The sequence below is a fragment of the Terrapene carolina genome, unplaced genomic scaffold (genome assembly GCF_002925995.2).
Source record: "Terrapene carolina triunguis isolate 2854851 unplaced genomic scaffold, T_m_triunguis-2.0 Scaffold30, whole genome shotgun sequence".
In the NCBI taxonomy this organism is placed as follows: domain Eukaryota; kingdom Metazoa; phylum Chordata; order Testudines; family Emydidae; genus Terrapene; species Terrapene triunguis.
This window is the reverse complement of record NW_020664381.1, coordinates 2,108,493-2,127,261: the sequence shown is the minus strand read 5'-3', so window position 1 is coordinate 2,127,261 and position 18,769 is coordinate 2,108,493. Positions and strand designations below refer to the sequence as shown.

Genomic DNA, 18,769 nt, shown 5'->3' with positions numbered 1-18,769 from the left:
TTATACTGTTCTTGTAAAGCAACTGAGGTTGATCCCATCAGACGGTTCAATGGCCTACCCAAAGGAGTGGTAGAGAAGCATACGTAGCTCATGTTGACCTGTTTGTTAGACACGATGGAAGAGCTGAGGAGCAAATGGGCATAGACTGAGCTTTCTTTAGTATATACCACAGCTGTGTGGTGTGGAAGCTTTCTTGGCCCTACTCAACTCCAGAAACTGAAGTCTCTATTTATAAAAAGAGGTACATTACTCTGCTGCTATTCCGTCAACAGTAATGTGAGCTTATGGTCTTAAAAGAAAAAAAGCCCTGAAAGAAACACTTTTGCACACACACAAGTTTTCTTTGATTAAACTTCAAGTTATCCTTCATATGCATTCAGTAGTGAACTTGGTGAATACTTTTCTTTCAAGTATCATCAGAACACAGCACATGCCTGTTACAACTAAAGATAGGTCCAGTACTGACTCAAATCTATCCGTCAAAGTAGCAAAATCGATACTTCCCCTCAGCCCTTACTGCCTTTAAGATGAGCTTCCTTGCCACTTGTAAGTATCACTAAAATTGTCCTTCCCACTGAAGTTATTTAGCAGTGGGGGGTAGTCAGCACTTCTGAAAGTCAAGCCAAGTAACCTGTTTAAAGGACTACCAGGAAGCTTGCTGAAAGGTTGGAGAAAAAACCAGCTCCCTTAGGTGTCCCATCTTGTGCTTAAATCAGAAGAGTATCCTTCATCTCTGAGGCTCTCAAGGTGCTTTATAGATTTTCAGTCAAAACAAAAAGATTGAGAGAGGTAGAAATGCTGTAATAAATTACTGCAAGGAGAAATGATTTGTAAAAGATTTATTAGTTGTACCACTTATGTGCAAGACAACTGCATTTGTTTTCTTAAGAAAATTTTGTCTTGTTTTGGTATACATTGCTATTTTTAAAAAAGTCATTCACCTGAAGAGATTTGTCATTCCTATAGAAAGTGACTCATTATGGCTTTTGTGTCCCCCTGAACATTCTAGCCTTTACAACCATTTTTAAAATATTATTTAAGTGGCACTCTGATATATAACAGATTGTGGTTCCAAAACTGAAGTGGAAATTTCTCCAACTCAAGCTTTGGGAATTAAGGTACCATTAAGTAACAGCAAACTTGGTCATTTCACTCCATTAGAATTGGAGAGCACATAAAGCAGGAGAAGGGACGTACTGAGTCTCATTACTTTTGGTCAATTTGTCAGCACCATACCAGTGTCTTTTTGTACACATCTAGAACTACAGCATTTTATTTTTCCTCTCCTAGAACATTAAAATCATGAGACTTATGTGAATGGTTAGTGACTTTGTGTTTTGTTTTGTTTTTTTAAAAAAGCTTAAGTGATTGGTCTCCTGCTAAAATCGCTACATGGGCAGGTACAGAGAACTTTCTATGGAATTAAAAGCCAGATTACTTTAAAACTGAGGTAGTCATGTGTTTGGTGGAAATGGGTTTTTTTTGCATCTCTGATTTCCACACTTTCCCAGCTTTCCGTACCTACACTTTGATCACAGAGAATGACTACTTGGAAGGCAACCGCACAGCAAAGCTTTGTTCTTTGCATTTCAGAGGGGAGAGTTCTCGGAATCAGTTAGCAGCTCCCAGCTCATAAAACTGAGCATGCTACTGGTACACAGTGTCCTGCTACAAGCCAGAAGAGCTGTTCTCAGCAGCCTACCTGTGCTGACTAGCTTTAGAACAGTAGTTACTGTATTTCTCCTGCATGCTAGATGTGGGACCCAGGAAGGGTAACCGTGAAGAACAATGGCACATTTTCAATTACTGAGCTAAATGCTGATCCTATTTATGTTGGGGTAAATCCAAAGAGATCACCCTGGCTGTTACCGCACCTGTAAAAATCCTGAGGATTTTTAACCACCTGAATATATGCCAAGACATCTCTCCCTGCCTCTACTCTCCAATGCACGAAACAGCTTCCCTTTACCTATAATGCCCAGACTGACATTCACCATGTGTTTTCCTCTTTAAGTCACCAACTAGGACCCCAGAGATTCAGATTTACACCACTACTTACATTTAAATTAAATTATGCCAGTAAAGCAAGTGTCAAACCACCCTGCTTGTAATTGAAACAGGGATTATTTCAATTACAAATGTGATTATAGAAAACCCTATAAACTTGGAAGCTACAAAACTAAAGGAACATGTCAGTTACCAGTTGACAGCAACTTTGTGCCACCAGGCACCATAATGAGAAAGGTGCTTGTTGTGAGTCTTCTACTTCATTAAATAGATCAGTCACTGCAGCCAGCACAGAACTGAGTGTGCAAAACTTCAGGTTATTTGCAAGTAGTAAAAAAAATTGTAAGGATCTAGAAATTCTTTTTAAAAGTACATAATAAGGTAGCCAAGAAAGCCATAGCTCCATTTAGGATTGTTCTTGAAAATGATTCAGCAAGATCATCTATTTGCCTGTTTAAAAAAAAAGAAAAGAAAAAAAGTGGTGAGTATCATATGTCTCAGTTTTCTCAATTACTTGATATGATAGAGTCAGCTAATGGTTCTCAAGGTCATTAAAAATGTGATGTTACTTTTCATAATATGAATAATGGGGATTTGGAATAATAAATAGTGGGGGTTCTCTAACTCAAAGTCTTTAAATCATGATTTGAGGACTTCAGTAACTCAGCCATAGGTTAGGGGTCTATTACAGGGGTGGGTGGGTGAGGTTCTGTGGCCTGCAACGTGGAGGTGGTCAGAGTAGATGATCACAATGGTCCCTTCTGGCCTTAAAGTTTAAACTCTATAAGCCTGTATAAAATGTTGAAGAAAGAGCATGAATATATATTTTACCTGCATATTTCTGTAAATCCAGTCGGTGAACATAGTCATATTTCCATAAACTCCAGGTCTTCTGCGACTGGCACAGCCAGTTCCCCAGCTTGTGTCACCAACTAGCCACCACACGGAGTTTTTCTCAGTTACTAACGGACCTCCACTGTCACCCTGGGCAAAAACACGAGTCCATGAGCATGCTATTAGTGACCGTGCCCATTGGAAAGAGCTGATAAATACAGATTCAAACACTGTAGCCAAGTCTCAGAGGGAACAACAATTAAAAAAAAAAAAAAAAAAAAACCACTGAGTATTGCTTCCACACTGCATGTAAAACAGAGGTTCCCAAACTTTTTTTGCTGCAATCCCCTGTGGAGATTCATGTCCAAGCATGCCCTCCTCTTTCTAAGAAACAGTATTCCATGGACACCTAGGGTCCAGGACCCCACCCCACAAGCCTCCCCTGTGCAGGACACATTTCAGGCAGGCAGCCTCAGCAGGACACAGCCAGTCATGCTGTGCGCTCTCCTTGTGTCCCCGCCAGAATCACTAACAGGCTGCAGGCTCCTCTGGCCTTAGCATGATCCCCAGCACGCATGTGCAAGAGCCTATGTGGGCAGAGAGGAACTACCTCCCAAGGAGAGGCCAGAGAGCTGCAATCACCCACCCCACCCCTCCTGCACGGGGTGAGGCCATGCCCTCTCAGTCCATCCCTCCCTCCTCCTTGTTATTTCAGCCTGGCAGCAGGAGCTGAGCAGGAGGCTCAGCTATTGGAAGAAATTATTATTTTATCAATGATGTTTTGAAGAAACAAGACAATTCTTAACCAGCCAGGTCCTTGCCTCCCCGATAACCTTGTTCTGCCCCATCCCCAACCCCGGGAGGCCACGCCCCAGTTTAAAAAGCAAATGATCTAAAACAAGGGCTACCTCAGTTACAGTACTACACAGTTAGCTTACCCACCAAAAACGCAAGAATTCATATATTGTTGGCTGCGTATTAAGGGTGGGAGAGACTGGTTTTCCCTTTTCTCAAAAGCATGAGAAAAGTGTTGCTAAATTTGTGAAAAGTCACTCATTTTCAGTGTTCCCATGAAATTGTTACAGATTTGCATTTGAAAATGAGGGGCTAGCACTTTGCACAAATTTAGCAACAAGTCGATACTGGCATCGAAGACTGAGGAACTGGGATGGGAGAATCCAACTATCAGCCCTACCTCTAGCAGTTCTCTCAGCATGATGAAAACTGGAAGCCCGACTGCAATGCTTCAAAGACAGTCACTTGTCTATTTAACTAGACCTGTCATAGTCACTAGCATTTTAAATATCCTCTCCAGCAAGTGTTAGAATAATCAAAAAATTAATCTTTAAGAGCTAAAATAAACACAGATTATTACCTGGCAGGAATCCTTTCCTCCTTCCAGATACCCAGCACATATCATGGTAGGCAAAACTAAGCCATTATAGAATTTGGCAGAATTACATATAGAACGTTCTATTAAAGGCACCATTACGGCATTCAAGACATCTGAAGTTTTACCTAAAGTTGAAACATGCACACACACAAAAATGAAGTTAGAATAGGTCTCAGATTGTCATGTGTAAAAGTTACAAATCCCAGCAGCTAAATTTGCTTTCAGTGGTGCACAAGATCAAAAACCAGTCAGCAATGCCTTGGCATAAACACGGACATTTGATTAAAAATAGAACAGAGATATTAAAAACCAGTTTGAAGATGACAATACATTATCCTGAACAACATAAGAATAGCCATCCTGGGTCAGACCAAGGGTCTATCCAGCCCAACATCCTGTGTGCCGACAGTGGCCAATGCCCAGTGCCCCAGAGGGAGTGAACCTAACAGGCAACGATCAAGTGATCTCTCTCCTGCCATCAAGTATATTAAAAGTCTCACCCCCTTGGTATTCTGCTCCCCATCCAGATATCCAGCACTGTTGATCAGGTTGGAACATCATTCCAGGGTTAGGCAAACAAACAGGTGCTACAGTGTCTGTGAAGTAAGAATATACTGGTGATTAGCAAGCCTAAATAAGAGGACATAAATAAAAAAATTAAAAAAAGAAAATCTATTAGAGGGTCTTCCACCCAAGAGGAGACCCATGCTACACTGAATACTAGGAACTCCAAGTACACGCTAGCGCTTTTAAATATAAAGGCTCCTCCCCTGTCCATTTAGCTTCCTAGCATCTAAGCAAGTATTGTGGTCATAAAAGCTGCCAGCCTGAGAGCACTGAAGACCTCTTTATCCACAAGAAGTACAGGATGAGTAGAAGGAGTGTAGGCTTCCAAATGTTTCTAAGCCTTGACCTAAAGTTTCAGCCTCTGGGGATTCAGAGGGAGGTTAGTTCCCTCTCCATCACTCAAGTAACATTTAATTAACAAGTTAATGCCAACTGTTTTAACAGGGTTTATTTTCGGGGGGGGGGGGAGAGTGAGTAGGAGAGAAGGGGGCAGAGGGAGCAAGACATGGAGATGAGACACTGATCCACTAGGACACAGACTGAGGGCAAACATTGGTCAAGAATGCTTAATTCACATGAGCATTGTGTACTTTCCATGCAAAGTCCTATTGAAATTAGCATGCTGCTTCTTCCACAGATTCCAAATAGGTTGTGCACAGCATGCAAACTAGCAGTAAAATATTTGTTAAACAAACAAACCTTTGTTTGCCCCTTAGCATGTAGGGCTCATGCTATTCCTATTGAACAGACACACTTGTCTATCACCAGCAGCAAGGGGGAGTTTTCTTCATGCTATTTTTTGCCACTTCTCCAAGCACTATACGTTGTTTTTCTTCATTGCATCTTATTAGAAAGTCTTAGGACTTCAGGTAATTTGAAAAGTCTCTTGAATGCCTTCAAATTTGGGGCACTGGAGTAGAGAGCATCCTCTCTGCCATCTCTCTCTGGGTTTGCACTATGCCTTGTCTTCCAGTTTTCACTTCTAGTTTGGCCACTGCACTTCATTTCAAAAAGAGCCCACCTCAGTTTTGCACACTCTTCCGGGGTCTGAAATAGTTTTGCTTCTTTCTGGAAACTGTTTTAGGTCTTGTTCCATTGTGCACTATTCAGCTTAGGGCAAGGTACAGAAGTTAGTAGCAGGGCCTGGGAGTTATGTGCACCAGAATGGACTATGTGTTTGATTTTCGTAGTTCATTTTCAAGTGCTTTATAGTGGAAGAACGGTATGCTGTTTTGATGGAGAGGACACTAGGCGTTATAGCTAGTCTGAAAATCCCTGATGAATGGATTATGTGGTACACACACACTGGATTTAGAGTGTTTCCTTATGTACCTCCTCTTTTCATAAAAAGATCACTTGTCGCATTTGATGTGTAAGTCCCATATGTTGCAGTATATTCCATGCATGTATAGGCTCTCTAGAAGGCCACTATGGGTAGTTAATAGAATGACCAGGTCATCAACACACAGCAAGGATTTCATTTCTCATTCATGAAGAATCCTGGGTTCCAGTAGAGTTGGCAGGTCATTTAAGTGTCCTTTGAAGAGGGCAGTGCTGACATGACATCCCTGCCATACCTGCAGACCTCTGATAGCTGATAAATTGACACCCAATTAAAAAAAGCACGTTTTATTACAGTTTCTATTTTGTAGCAGCTTAGTGTTCAATCCTGGCTCGCTGACTACATGTTATTAAAATATCTTCCCATGCTTTGTATTTTTCTCATGTTTTCTAAGTGTCTGCAGAGCAAGCCCTTCCTCTTTAACGGCTGACACAATTTAAAAAATAAATAAAAAGGGGGTGGGCAATTTCTGCAGCTGAGTTTTTGGGCTTAAGCACACAACAAGAGAATACCTACCAGTAATAGTCAGCGGTGTCTGTAACTTCATCAGGGCAACGTCATTGTCTTTAGTATCTGAATCATAATTTGGGTGGGAAATTATTTTCTCCACTCTGGATCCACTTCCGTAGCGCGTTTCTGTTTGCTTCAGAATCCCAGCATACACTCTCCAGTAGTATGGAGAAGAAAACTGTCTGGAGAGTAAAATAAGGTTAGATTATTTGCTTCTGTATTAAGCAGAGCCCCATATACTTTCTCCTGCAGCAGTCAAATGATTTCAGATCTCATTGACTTTTTACTGTGAATGGATAAGCACAAACATTGAACTATTACATCCTAAGAGAGTGGTAAACAATAGATACCTATTGTTCCCAATCCTCCTTCAGTTGCCAAAATAACAGTAAGAAGAATGTTAATACATTTAATCTATATGTGGCAATGAAGCTGGGAAAACCAGTGTTCACAAGGGAGATGGTAGTGAGAGAAGAAACAAAGACCTGGTCTACACTGGGGGGAGGAGGGATCGATCTAAGTTAAGCAACTTCAGCTACGTGAATAACTTAGCTGAAGTCGACGTACTTAGATCTACTTACCGTGGTGTCTTCACTGTGGTAAGTTGACGGCTGACGCTCTCCCGTCGACTCTGCCTGCACCTCTCGCCCTGGTGGAGTACCAGAGTTGACACGGGAGAGTGCTCAGCAGTCAATTTATCGCGTCTAGACTAGACGCGATAAATCGACCCCCGCTGGATCGATCACTGCCCCTCGATCCAGCAGGCAACGTAGACAAGCCCAAAGAGTACGGAAATCCTGGCACAGACATTCCATATTTACCCACAATGTGAAGATGTAGACATACAATATAAGAAAGAGACAGTCACATTTTTTTAGTCTTGGTGCCATTTCAATGACTGACCCTGAAGACAGCAGATCACAATGATGGGATTCACAAGGGGGCCTAACTACCAAAATGTAGTTCTGGGGGAGGGAACCCCAGTTATTAGGAAGAGACAGGCAATAGTAATGGGGGATTCAATTATTAGAAATACAGATAGTTGGGTTTGTGATGACCAGGAGAACTGCAGAGTGAACTGCTTGCTTGGAGCAAAGGCTGCGGACCTCTCAAGACATCTAGATAGACTTATGTGCAGGGCTGAGGAGGAGCCGTTGGCAGTGATACATGAAGGTACCAATGACATAAGGAAGGATAGGCGAGAGGTCCTGGGGGCCAAATTTAGGCTGCTAGGAAAGAGATTAAAGTCCAGGACCTCCATGGTAGCATTCTCTGAAATGCTTCCAGTTCCACATGCAGGACCAGTTAGACAGCAAGAACTGCAGGGGGTCAGTGCATGGATGCGATGATGGTGTTCAGAGGAGGAATTTATATTTAGTAGGAAGTGAGGGACCTTTTGGGAAAGGCAAGCCTACACAGAAGGGATGGGCTCCACCTAAACCAATACGGAACCAGACTGCTAGCATGCAAAATTAAAAAGGCTATAGAGGAGTTTTTAAACTAAGGGCTGGGGGAAAGCCGACAGGTGCAAAGGAGCACAAGGTTCAGACAGATACATCCCATAGGGGAGGATTTATTAAAGGGAATAGATACCCTATATCCAAGCAAAGAGGAGAGGATAGACATTGATAAAGGACAGATAGGAACTGAAGAGAAAGAAAATGAAAAGGAGTCCCATTTAACTGCATCACATGAAACCAAATATTGACAATTTTTATAAGTGCTTGTATACAAATGCAAGAAGTCTAAATACTAAGATGGGTGAACTTGAGTTCCTGATATTAAAGTGAGGATTTTGACATAATGGACATCCCAGAAACTTGGTGGAACAATGATAATCTAAGGGGCACAGTAATACCAGGGTACAAAATATATAGGAATGACAGGGTAGGTCGCGCTGGTGGGGGAGTGACACTATATGTGAACGAAAGCATAGACTGAAAGATAGTTCCAATCTTAAATTAATCAAACTGTACCACAGAATCTCTATAGACAGAAATTCCATGCTTGAACAATAAGAGTATAGCAGTCGGAATATACTACCCACCCCCTTACCAGGATGGTGATGGTGATTGTGAAATGCTCAGGGAAGTTAGACAAACTGCAAAAACAGAAAACCCAATAATAATGGGGGATTTCAATTATCCCCATGTTGATTGGGTACAGATCACCTCATGACGGGATGAAGAGATAAAGTTTCTTGACACCTTAAATGACTGCTTCTTGGAGCAGCTAATCCTGGAACCCACAAGAGGAGAGGCAATTCTTGTTTTAGTGGAGCACAGGATCTGGTCTAAGAGGTAATGAATTACATTATGGTTGTTAATTTAACATCTTTGGGGGGGTGGGGGGGGGGGGGCTAGGAGGCTAGTTAAATGAAAATTAAAAGGAACAGTCACAAGAGGGAAATGCCTGCAAGCTGCATGGAAACTTTTTAAAAACACCATAATAGAGGCTCAAACTATATGTATACCCTAAATAAAAATTAAAAAAAAAACACAGAAAAAGGAACAAAAAAACAACAACATGGCATATCAACAGAGAGAAAAAGACATCCTTTAAAAAAATTGAAAGTCAAATCCAACTGAGGAAAATAGAAAGGAACAAACTCTGACAAGTCAAGTATAATTAGGCAGGCCAAAAAAAGAATTGGAAGAGCAACTAACTAAAGACACAAAAACTAACAGTAAAAAATGTTAAGTACATCAGAAGCAGGAAGCCTGCCTAACAATCAGTGGAGCCATTGGACAATTAAGGTGCTAAAAGAGCACTCAAGGAAGACAAGGCCATTGCAAAGAAGCTAAATGAACTATTTGCACCTGTCTTCACTGCAGAGGATTAGAGGGAGACTCCCATATCTGAGCCATTCTTTTTAGGTGACAAACCTAAAAGACAAACCCAGACTGAGATATCAAGAGGAGATTTTGGAACAACAAAATTCATAAATGAAACAGTAAATATCACCAGGACCAGATGGTATTCACTCAAGAGTTCTGAAGGAACTCAAATAAGAAATTGCAGAATAACTGTGATATGTAACCTATCACTTAAATCAGCCTTTGTACCAGACGATTTGTGGATAGCTAATGTGATGCTGATTTTTAAAAAAGGCTCCAGAGGTGATCACAGCAATTACAGGATGGTAAGCATAGCTTTAGCCTCAGGCAAATTGGTTGGAACTATAGTAAAGAACAGAATTATCAGACACAGATGACCATGATTGTTGGGGAAGAGTCAACACATCTTCTGTAAAGGGAAATTGTGCCTCACCAATCTATCAGAATTGTCTGCAGGTGTCCAACATGTGGACACGGATGATCCAGTGGATACAGTGTACTTGGACTTTCAGAAAGCCTTTGACAAGGTCCCTCACCAAAGGCTCTTCAGGAAAGTAAGCAGTCATGGGATAAGAGGGAAGGTCCTCTCATGGATCAGTAAGTAGTTAAACAAAGGGTAGGAATAAATGATGAGTTTTCATAGTAGGGAGAGGTAAACAGCAGGGTCCCTCAAGGATCTGCACTGCGACTTGTGTTGTTCATCATATTAATAAATCAGTGAGGTAGCAAAGTTTGCAGACAATACAAAATTACTCACGATAGTTAAGTCCAAAGCAGACTGCAAAGAGATCTCACAAAACTGGGTGACGGGCCAACAAAATGCAGAGTAGGGGGTATGGAACAGCTTCCATATAAGGAGAGACTAAAAAGATTGGTAGTGTTCAGCTTGGAAAAGAGACGACTGAGGGGGATATGACAGAGGTCTGTAAAATCATGAATGGTGTGGAGAAAGTGTATAAGGAAGTGTTATTTACTAGGTGTCAACTAATGAAATTAATAGGCAGCAAGTTTAAAAAACAAACAATGAATTACTTCTTCACACAACGCACAACCAAACTTGTTGTCGGGGATGTTGTGAAAGCCAATAGTATAACTGGGTTCAAAAAAGAATTAGATGAGTTTATGCAGGGTAGGTCAATCAATGGCTGTTAGCCAAGATGCTCAGGGATACCACCTCATGCTCCGACTGCTAAAAGCTGGGACTGGATGACAGGGAATGGCTCATCACTCAGTAAATTGCCCTGTTCTGTTCACTCCCTCTGAAGCACCTGGCATTGGCCACTGTTGGAAGACAGGATACGGGACTAGATGGACCACTGGTCTGACCCAGTATGGCCATTCCTATGTTCTCATGTTAGAGCCTCAAAACTCCTACTCAGGTCCCACCGAAAGCTGTAGGTGCCTTAAATTTCCTAGACACTCAGATTTCCGACAGTGGGCATCCGCACCGTCACCTCAATCCTGACACTGCAGAGCAGTTCAGCACTTAAGTCGCATGTAAGTCCAAGTGGGATTCACAAACTAGGTATTCCCCACCTACCTCACCTTCAGGGTTCAATCCAATAGATGTGCTCTGAGGCTACCTTAGAACATATTTACTGGATTGGGCTTCACACAAAACCCAGCCAGAAGAGATGATGGTCACATATACCCAACAGCACAGTGGTTAGGATGCTCATCTGGGAGGTGGGAGACCTAGGTTCAAATCCCTTCTCCATATCTGGCAGAGGGAGGATCTGAACCCAGTCTCTAACATTCTGGGTGAGTGCTCTAATCACTGGGCTACTAAGTATAAAAAAACACCATCACAGAGAGGCTCCTAAACCAGGTCAGTCCTAACTCCAAGGGAAAGTTCTTACCTATGAATCCCAAGTGGAGATAGATGCTTTCCTCAGACCCAAAGTTAGGCACTGAAGTCCCTCAGAGAGGCAGGGCTTAGCACCTACCCCTCTCCTTACCATTTCCTATTGGCTAGTTTAGGCAGCTCAGCTTGCTGCTTTTGTGTGGATCTCATTCCTAGATGCATAATACTCCCCATGCATTGCATAGGGAACCTGGGCACTGAGAACTCCACTAGGGGCAGAGCACCTAAATTTAGGCATTGCAATGCGGAGCCTTATTCCTCTATGTGGCACTAGCCCTCAGAACAAGATGGGAAAGACAACAGAAAATGACAGGTTTTTACAGCATGAATTTACAATATGGGCCCATGCTATATTTAATATTTAGTGCTGAGATTCCAAGAGGCCTTAAAGGAAAGATGGTATGAACTAAAATGAACTGCAATGCTGATCCAGGCAAATATAGACTAAATCAGCATACATTTTCCGTTGTGATGATATAGATCAGGGGTGGGCAAACTTTTTGGCCTGAGGGCCACATCGGGGTTTCAAAACTGTACGGAGGGCTGGGTGTAGTGTATTAAATTGCTCCCCGTAGGAATGTGCTACTTATGGTGTACTACTTACGGCTGCCAGTCCTGGTGCTCTGAGCGCAAGGTAAGAGGGTGGGGAGCGTGGGGGTTAGATAAGCGGTAGGGGGTGCCAGGGGGCAGACAGAGAGCAGGGGGCGGTTGGATGGGGTGGAGGTTCGGGGGGGAGGGGGGAAGGGAATGGGGGGGGGGGGAGGGGCAGGGGGGGGGGGGGGGCAGTTAGGGGCCGGGGGTCCCTGGAGGGAGCAGTCAGGGGACAAGGAGCGGGGAGGGTTGGATGAGTCATAGGTTCTGAGGGGGGCAGTTGGGGGCGGGAAGTGGGAGGAGGCGGATAGGGGGTGGGGGCTAGGCTGTTTGGAGAGGCACAGCCTTCCCTACCCAGGTGTAGTGTATTAAATTGCTCCCCATAGGAATGTGCTACTTACTGTGTACTACTTATGGCTGCCAGTCCTGATGCTCCATAGGTAGCACATTCCTACAGGGAGCAATTTAATACACTATATCCGGCGGCTCTCGCAGCCATACTGCCCGGCAGGACCTCGCAGCCTCACCACCCAGAGCGCTGGCAGCATGGCGAACTGAGGCTGAGGGGGAGGGGCCGGGGGCTAGCATTCCTGGCCGGGAGCTCAAGAGCCGGGCAGGACGATCCTGCAGGCTGGATGTGGCCCGCGGGCCGTAGTTTGCCCACCTCTGAGATAGATTTTTTTTTTTTAATTAAGTATATCGAAAAACAGATTTAACCAGTCTTTTGTATGGTTTTAACTGGAATTAGCTTTGTGCTTTCTGGTGTAGGTTTTTGTTCCCTAAATAATCAGCATAATTACCCAAAGTCCTCTGTATCTTCAAGTGTATCTGCATCCCTATGCCATATAGGGAGGTCCAATTTTTAAAAAAAGGGAGGGTGGAGCAGGCCCCACCCATGTCATGAATGGAAACAGATGCTTCCTATTGAAAGCAAACAGCAAATTCCCAACTACCCTCCTACAAAGTGATTTTCCTTTAATAAGGTTAAAATGGTAAGAAGTTAGAATACCATAGAGCATACAACCAGATCGTCTCTCCCCACCCCCCACATGCACATACAATCAGTGCAAGATGTGCATGTAAAAGAGGGAAAAAATTGATCAATTCAGTTTGAAACCCAGGAGTTCTCTTAGATTTGACTTCCCCTACAACCGGAAGTCAGTATGTCCACCATCCCAAAAATCTACACTCAACCGTATATGTTGTGCAGTACCAGAATTCCCTCACTTTGGGGAATCAATTGACAGAATGCAGTAGCTTAGGACTTACCCTTCTACACAGTGAGCAGCTGTCACTATCCATTCAGGGGTGATAATGGAGCCTCCACATATATGGGAGCCTTCGACTTGAAGGCTGACCTGCCACGGCCAGTCCCTCAGCACTGCAGCGCTGCCACCCACAATTCTGCCCGCAGGATTCGCATTTTTACGGGATAAGCCACACTCTGAAAAAAACCCACAAAGATGGGGTGTGTGGGAGAGAGATTGTTTTCAACTATTATTGGCTGCAAGTCTCAGGATAACAATAATTCAAAATTATGTTGGGATTTTCCCATTTAAAAAACCACCACCAGTTAACAAGGTGGAAAACTGGAACTCTGGAGGCTGAAGCTTTTAAATGCAGTTTATCAACAAAAATGTGTCATGAGCCTCTGGATGGGTCTTTGAAGAGACCTTTGGAGTCCTAAATCCAGGACCTTTGGCTCTGGAAGTATAAGCCTCTGCTGCCTGAATTAGAGGGTCAGAGGCAGTAGCAGACCTGTAACCTTCCTTAGGTGGTCCACCCACTAGAGGGGATACCTATCTCACAGAACTGGAAGGGACCCTGAAAGGTCATTGAGTCCAGCCTCTGCCTTCACTAGCAGGACCAAGTACTGATTTTTGCCCCAGCTTCCCTAAGTGGCCCCCTCAAGGATTGAACTCACAACCCTGGGTTTAGCAGGCCAATGCTCAAACCACTGAGCTATCCCTCCCCCCATATAGCTTCTCTACTCTTGGTGTCTTATTTGGTAGCTTTTTTAATTGTCTGCCAGGGTGTCTAAATTAGTCAGGATCAGCCGTCTAACAAACTCATGGGTTCAAAATTCCATACTAAAGGCCCAATTCTCACTTACACTGCTCTTGCAGTGTGAACTATTGCAAGTAGTTGTTGATCTCTGGTTGGGAAATGAAAAGGTAGGTCCTTTTAACTAACAGCATTTCAGATGGAAGACAAACAAACCCAAGAAAGGGATACCCCCAGTATGTAGGATTGCTTACCCTCTTCCCCCAGAGTTTGTTTTGGAATGTAAGTCTATATGAGCTGTTGCTATCTGCTTACCACTAGAATACATAACAATTCAGAGATTTCCCCTCCTCCTCCACCCCCCAAGGTACTTGGTCTCCAAGTTGCATCCTTAAAAATCTCACTAATGAAGAGGAGTAACCAGGTTACTTCTCTAACAGAATGACATGGGACTAGCTTAATTTTTCATTCCACCTTTCTTTCCATCAAACTTGGAGAAGGTATGTGGAGGAGGTGGATGCAGGATTACTTGTAAATGACTGACCGAAGGATGACGATTGGGGTGGGCTTAGAAGAACTGCATAACTATATGAATTTGTACCACGCTGTCACACATACTAGCGTTCCTGTACTAGAGCCTGCACAAGGGAGAAAAAAAGAGCTCCCACACTCATAAGTATAGGCTAAAAGGCCAGACATCATCGTATTCCAATCATTCTGGATTCTATGTATAACTGTAGGGATAAATATAAGAACATAGGACTGGAAAGGATCTCCTGGGTTATGTTCAGCCTCCTCTATTGCAGACAACCCCATCATACAATATGTATTATCATACAATATATAAAAGACGTAACAGGTATGAAGTATCATTACTACAGACACAAGAATCTATCCCTAGATGTTTGCCAGGATGGCAGACTGACCTGGCAAAACTATATAATCAAATGTCCCTTATTTATATAGAACAAGGTACCTTACCTTTATGGTAAGGGGAAAACTACACTTAGGCATAAGCAGAACTGAGGAGAGCGCTTTTCTCCCCTCTGAGCCACAGAGAATAAATATTACTAGGGATAATGAGAACATCCACAGATAGGATAGGAATAAAAGAAGCTAGAAGGGATAAATGTTTCACTAACTGTCAGGGATTCATGAAAAAATTTACACTATGGGCAGGTTATTCCTCAATTGCTCATTACAGGGTTTTTTGGGCCTGGTCCACACTACCCCCCCCACTTCGGACTAAGGTACGCAAATTCAGCTACGTTAATAACGTAGCTGAATTCGAAGTACCTTAGTCCGAACTTACCACGGGTCCAGACGCTGCAGGCAGGCTCCCCCGTCGATGCCGCGTACTCCTCTCGCTGAGCTGGAGTACCGGCGTCGACGGCGAGCACTTCCGGGATCGATCCCAGAACACCGATTGCCTGCCGTCGGACCCGGAGGTAAGTGTAGACGTACCCTTGGACTTGCCTCTAAAACATTTGATACTGGCCATCATCAAACAGGATTCTGGATTAAATGGCCCTACTGGTCTGATTTTTATATGGCAATTTCTATATAAATTTAATCTTGGGCAGATTATTCAAAGGTTCTGATAAAGCCAGCAACAATACAGTTAGACAAAGAAAATTCGGGATCCAACATCCTGCTTGTCTCCCCTAACTCTCCACCAATCTGCTACCCCCCCCCCCCCCCGCTCCAGATTCTACATTTAAACTACAACCAAGATGCCTATCCCATCAGAATAAGATGTGCTTCAACATGCAGAACCTTGCACAGCTGCTTTCTAGACAGTCACTGGAAACAAGACAAATGAAAAAGTTATATTCTTCTAAAGAAACAGAAAACACTTACTTGTGCAACGCAGAGATACCACTGCTCCAGACACACACGAGTCACTAAAATAAATCAGCATACAGTTAGTCTTTATAGTGCATATAGTTAGTGCATATAAAGACTCTGCTTAGCAAATGGCAGTCAGAGACAACTCTCCAGCCACAGCAATACATTGTGCCCTCCATCCAGCCACACCTGTCTCCTTCCCCCACTCACTCTCTCTGACTGTCCTGCCGGTGCTCACACAACCTTCACTTCTGTTTCCTCCATTAGTAGGAAGCATGCAGCTCTGATTGTAACCGGCAGAAACATAGAACTGTGAGGTATATCAGTACAATGAAGAGAGTGAGGTGAAGGGCAGTGGAAGAGAGGTGTGATCAAACTAGTCCCTATTACTCATGGGGTGGAGTGGCCCTCAATCCTTCATACAGCAATATTTTAAAAAATAAAAAGGGGAGGGAATTGGTGAATTTTGTAAGTGCAGCTGCCCACATACCAGGGAACTGAAATGAGAACATATGTATGTTTTGTAAAGTACACCACTACCTCGATATAATGCGACCCGATATAACACGAATTTGGATATAACGCGGTAAAGCAGTGCTCCAGGGGGGCGGGGCTGCGCACTCCGGTGGATCAAAGCAAGTTCGATATAATGCGGTTTCACCTATAACACGGTAAGATTTTTTTGGCTCCCGAGGACAGTGTTATAACGAGGTAGAGGTGTAGTTTAACTTGGGGTCTGCCACTCTAGAAGGTGTCCTTTTAACTCTGCTACATGCATATTAATACAACTCTAAAAAAGTGATACCAAAATAATGCTGTGGGTCTTTTAATATTTTATGGTTGTTACCACTATGAACGCAAATTTTCATATAGTAACTAACATCATGAGTTTTCTCCGAAACAGTCTTTTGGATGGTGTAGGATTGAATGCGAGAGAGAAAAATCAGGTGTCCTCAAGAAATCAAGCTTTATTAAGTGGGCACTGAAAAATAACCTTTAAAGAGACAGTGCCAGGAATTATTCAAAAGTTATGGATTTAATTTAATGAAAAGCAGTTATTGTGATCAGGAATTTCTCTTCCCCCCATTTTAAAAAAATGAAATAGAGCAGGGTGGATAATGGATTTTTTGGTTCACTGGCAAGTCTGAAAAAAAAAAAGTCAAAAATTTGTCTGGGGTTAAATTAAATATTTTGTTTGACCTGAAACAAATGGTTGCACTTAAATTTTGACCATTTTATTATTTAATTTTTTTTTAAAGGAAATTTTGAAACAAAGTGATTTCAAAACAAAAACAAAATAAAACACCCATACAAATGTTTTGATTTTATTGGCACTTTTTTGCTTTGTTTTTTCCCTCCACCCAAAACAATTTGGCAAAATCTACATGAATTGATTAAATATTTCACTGTCACCAAATCTGCATATTTTGCTGATAAAGACTTTATGCAAAAAAATTTGTCCAGCTCTAATAATTCCCATCAGAGGTGTTTGCATCATGGTGATGGTGGAAGCCACCTTGCTTCCAACAGTTAAAAGTAAACAAATATAAAAAATGCTTATATGAAATATAAATACCTGTTATACAGTTTTTTGTATAGGTCTATGTTCCCAGCACTTGTATTCAACCTCATAAAGCTTGTAAAACCTCTTTCAGGTGTTATTCCTTTACTAGAGTAATAAGTATTTCTGTATAAAATAAAATATTTAGTAAGAAACTCAGATATTTCAAATCCTATCAGAAAGTTCCTTTTAGTAACCTAAAACTTTCCACCAATCTAAAGCGTATAACATGAACAATAATATTATGGAATACTATATCATAAGAACCACAAAGGTGCTGTACCATAGCAGAATTAAATTTTAGTTTCTAAGTAACTATTTGCTATGTCCACTTTTACAATCAAATAAGACCTTGCTTTCATCTAACACTTTTTCATGGTGAAGATCGCCAAGTTCTGACCAGGCTAATCCATCACTCCAACCACCTCACGAATAGAAATGTAGCACCACCAGCCCATCTGCATTTGTGAGTCTTTCCCTCCCCCCACCTCTCACTCCCAACAGCAACAACATAGGTAATTATAGCTACAGAGGATTTCAGGTAGATAAAAATAAGTTACTGTGGTTGGAATTTGTCCAGAAACTGGTTAAATGTCAATGCTCTTGTGAAAGAGCACAATAAAACCTTTAATGTCCTCCAGAGGTCAGGGTTGTCTATGTAATATTGGTCACAATGACTAGGTTTTTTTTATAAGGTTTTAAGTTCAGACAGCACTCTCAGTCCAAGAGGACCCTAAGCACTGTGCGTGTGCGTGCCTGTATTGATGCACAAACACATCCCACAATTATTATATATGGCATATGCATTACATGGTTTTGAAGAAATGTCACTTTGATTCAGCAACACCTACTGATTTTTGTTTTAACTGGGACTGTTTTCTATTCATCAAAATTAGACTAGCAACAGAAAAAGCAGTAACTGAGTTTTTGCTGCAGGTGTCCATTCTTTGGAAAATGTAATCATAGAATATCTGGGTTGGAAGGGCCCTCAGGAGACCATCTAGTCCAACCCCCTGCTCAAAGCAGGACCAATCCCCAGACAGATTTTCCCCCCAGATCCCTAAGTGGCCCCCTCAAGGATTGAACTCACAACCCTGGGTTTAGCAGGCCAATGCTCAAACCACTGAGCTATCCCTCCAATGAAACAGTTGTGCTGGGTGTACAGCTTTCACAATTAGATTGTTATACTTACACATTGTATCCCATGTCTTTACAAGCTATCTTTCCATAGTTCTCATTCCAGTCATCTTTGCATACTGGATACCAGGATTTGCTGATAGATGAATAGACCTCTAGGATAAAATTTGGTCCATAGAGTCTAACTGCAATCAAAGAAGACAACATTGCTGTCCATCCTGTTCGAAGCCTATGATTTTCATATTCCTAAAAAATATTTTGCACCTACTACTCT

General features: G+C 42.4%; 1 protein-coding gene across 1 annotated transcript in view; it reads right to left on the bottom strand.

Annotated features, from left to right (window-relative positions):
• Positions 1–1,983: 1,983 nt before the first annotated feature.
• LOC112112780 (transmembrane protease serine 2) overlaps positions 1,984–18,769 on the bottom strand; it is a 77,287-nt gene continuing 60,501 nt past the window's right edge. The window contains exons 6-14 of the mRNA XM_029911391.1: positions 18,551–18,680; positions 17,374–17,484; positions 15,810–15,853; positions 13,215–13,389; positions 6,660–6,835; positions 4,735–4,830; positions 4,217–4,359; positions 2,839–2,991; positions 1,984–2,457 (exon numbers count right to left, since the gene is read on the bottom strand). Of these exons, the coding sequence (XP_029767251.1) occupies positions 2,446–2,457; positions 2,839–2,991; positions 4,217–4,359; positions 4,735–4,830; positions 6,660–6,835; positions 13,215–13,389; positions 15,810–15,853; positions 17,374–17,484; positions 18,551–18,680 (1,040 nt within the window). The 3' untranslated portion in view covers positions 1,984–2,445. The remainder of the gene's footprint in view (positions 2,458–2,838; positions 2,992–4,216; positions 4,360–4,734; positions 4,831–6,659; positions 6,836–13,214; positions 13,390–15,809; positions 15,854–17,373; positions 17,485–18,550; positions 18,681–18,769) is intronic.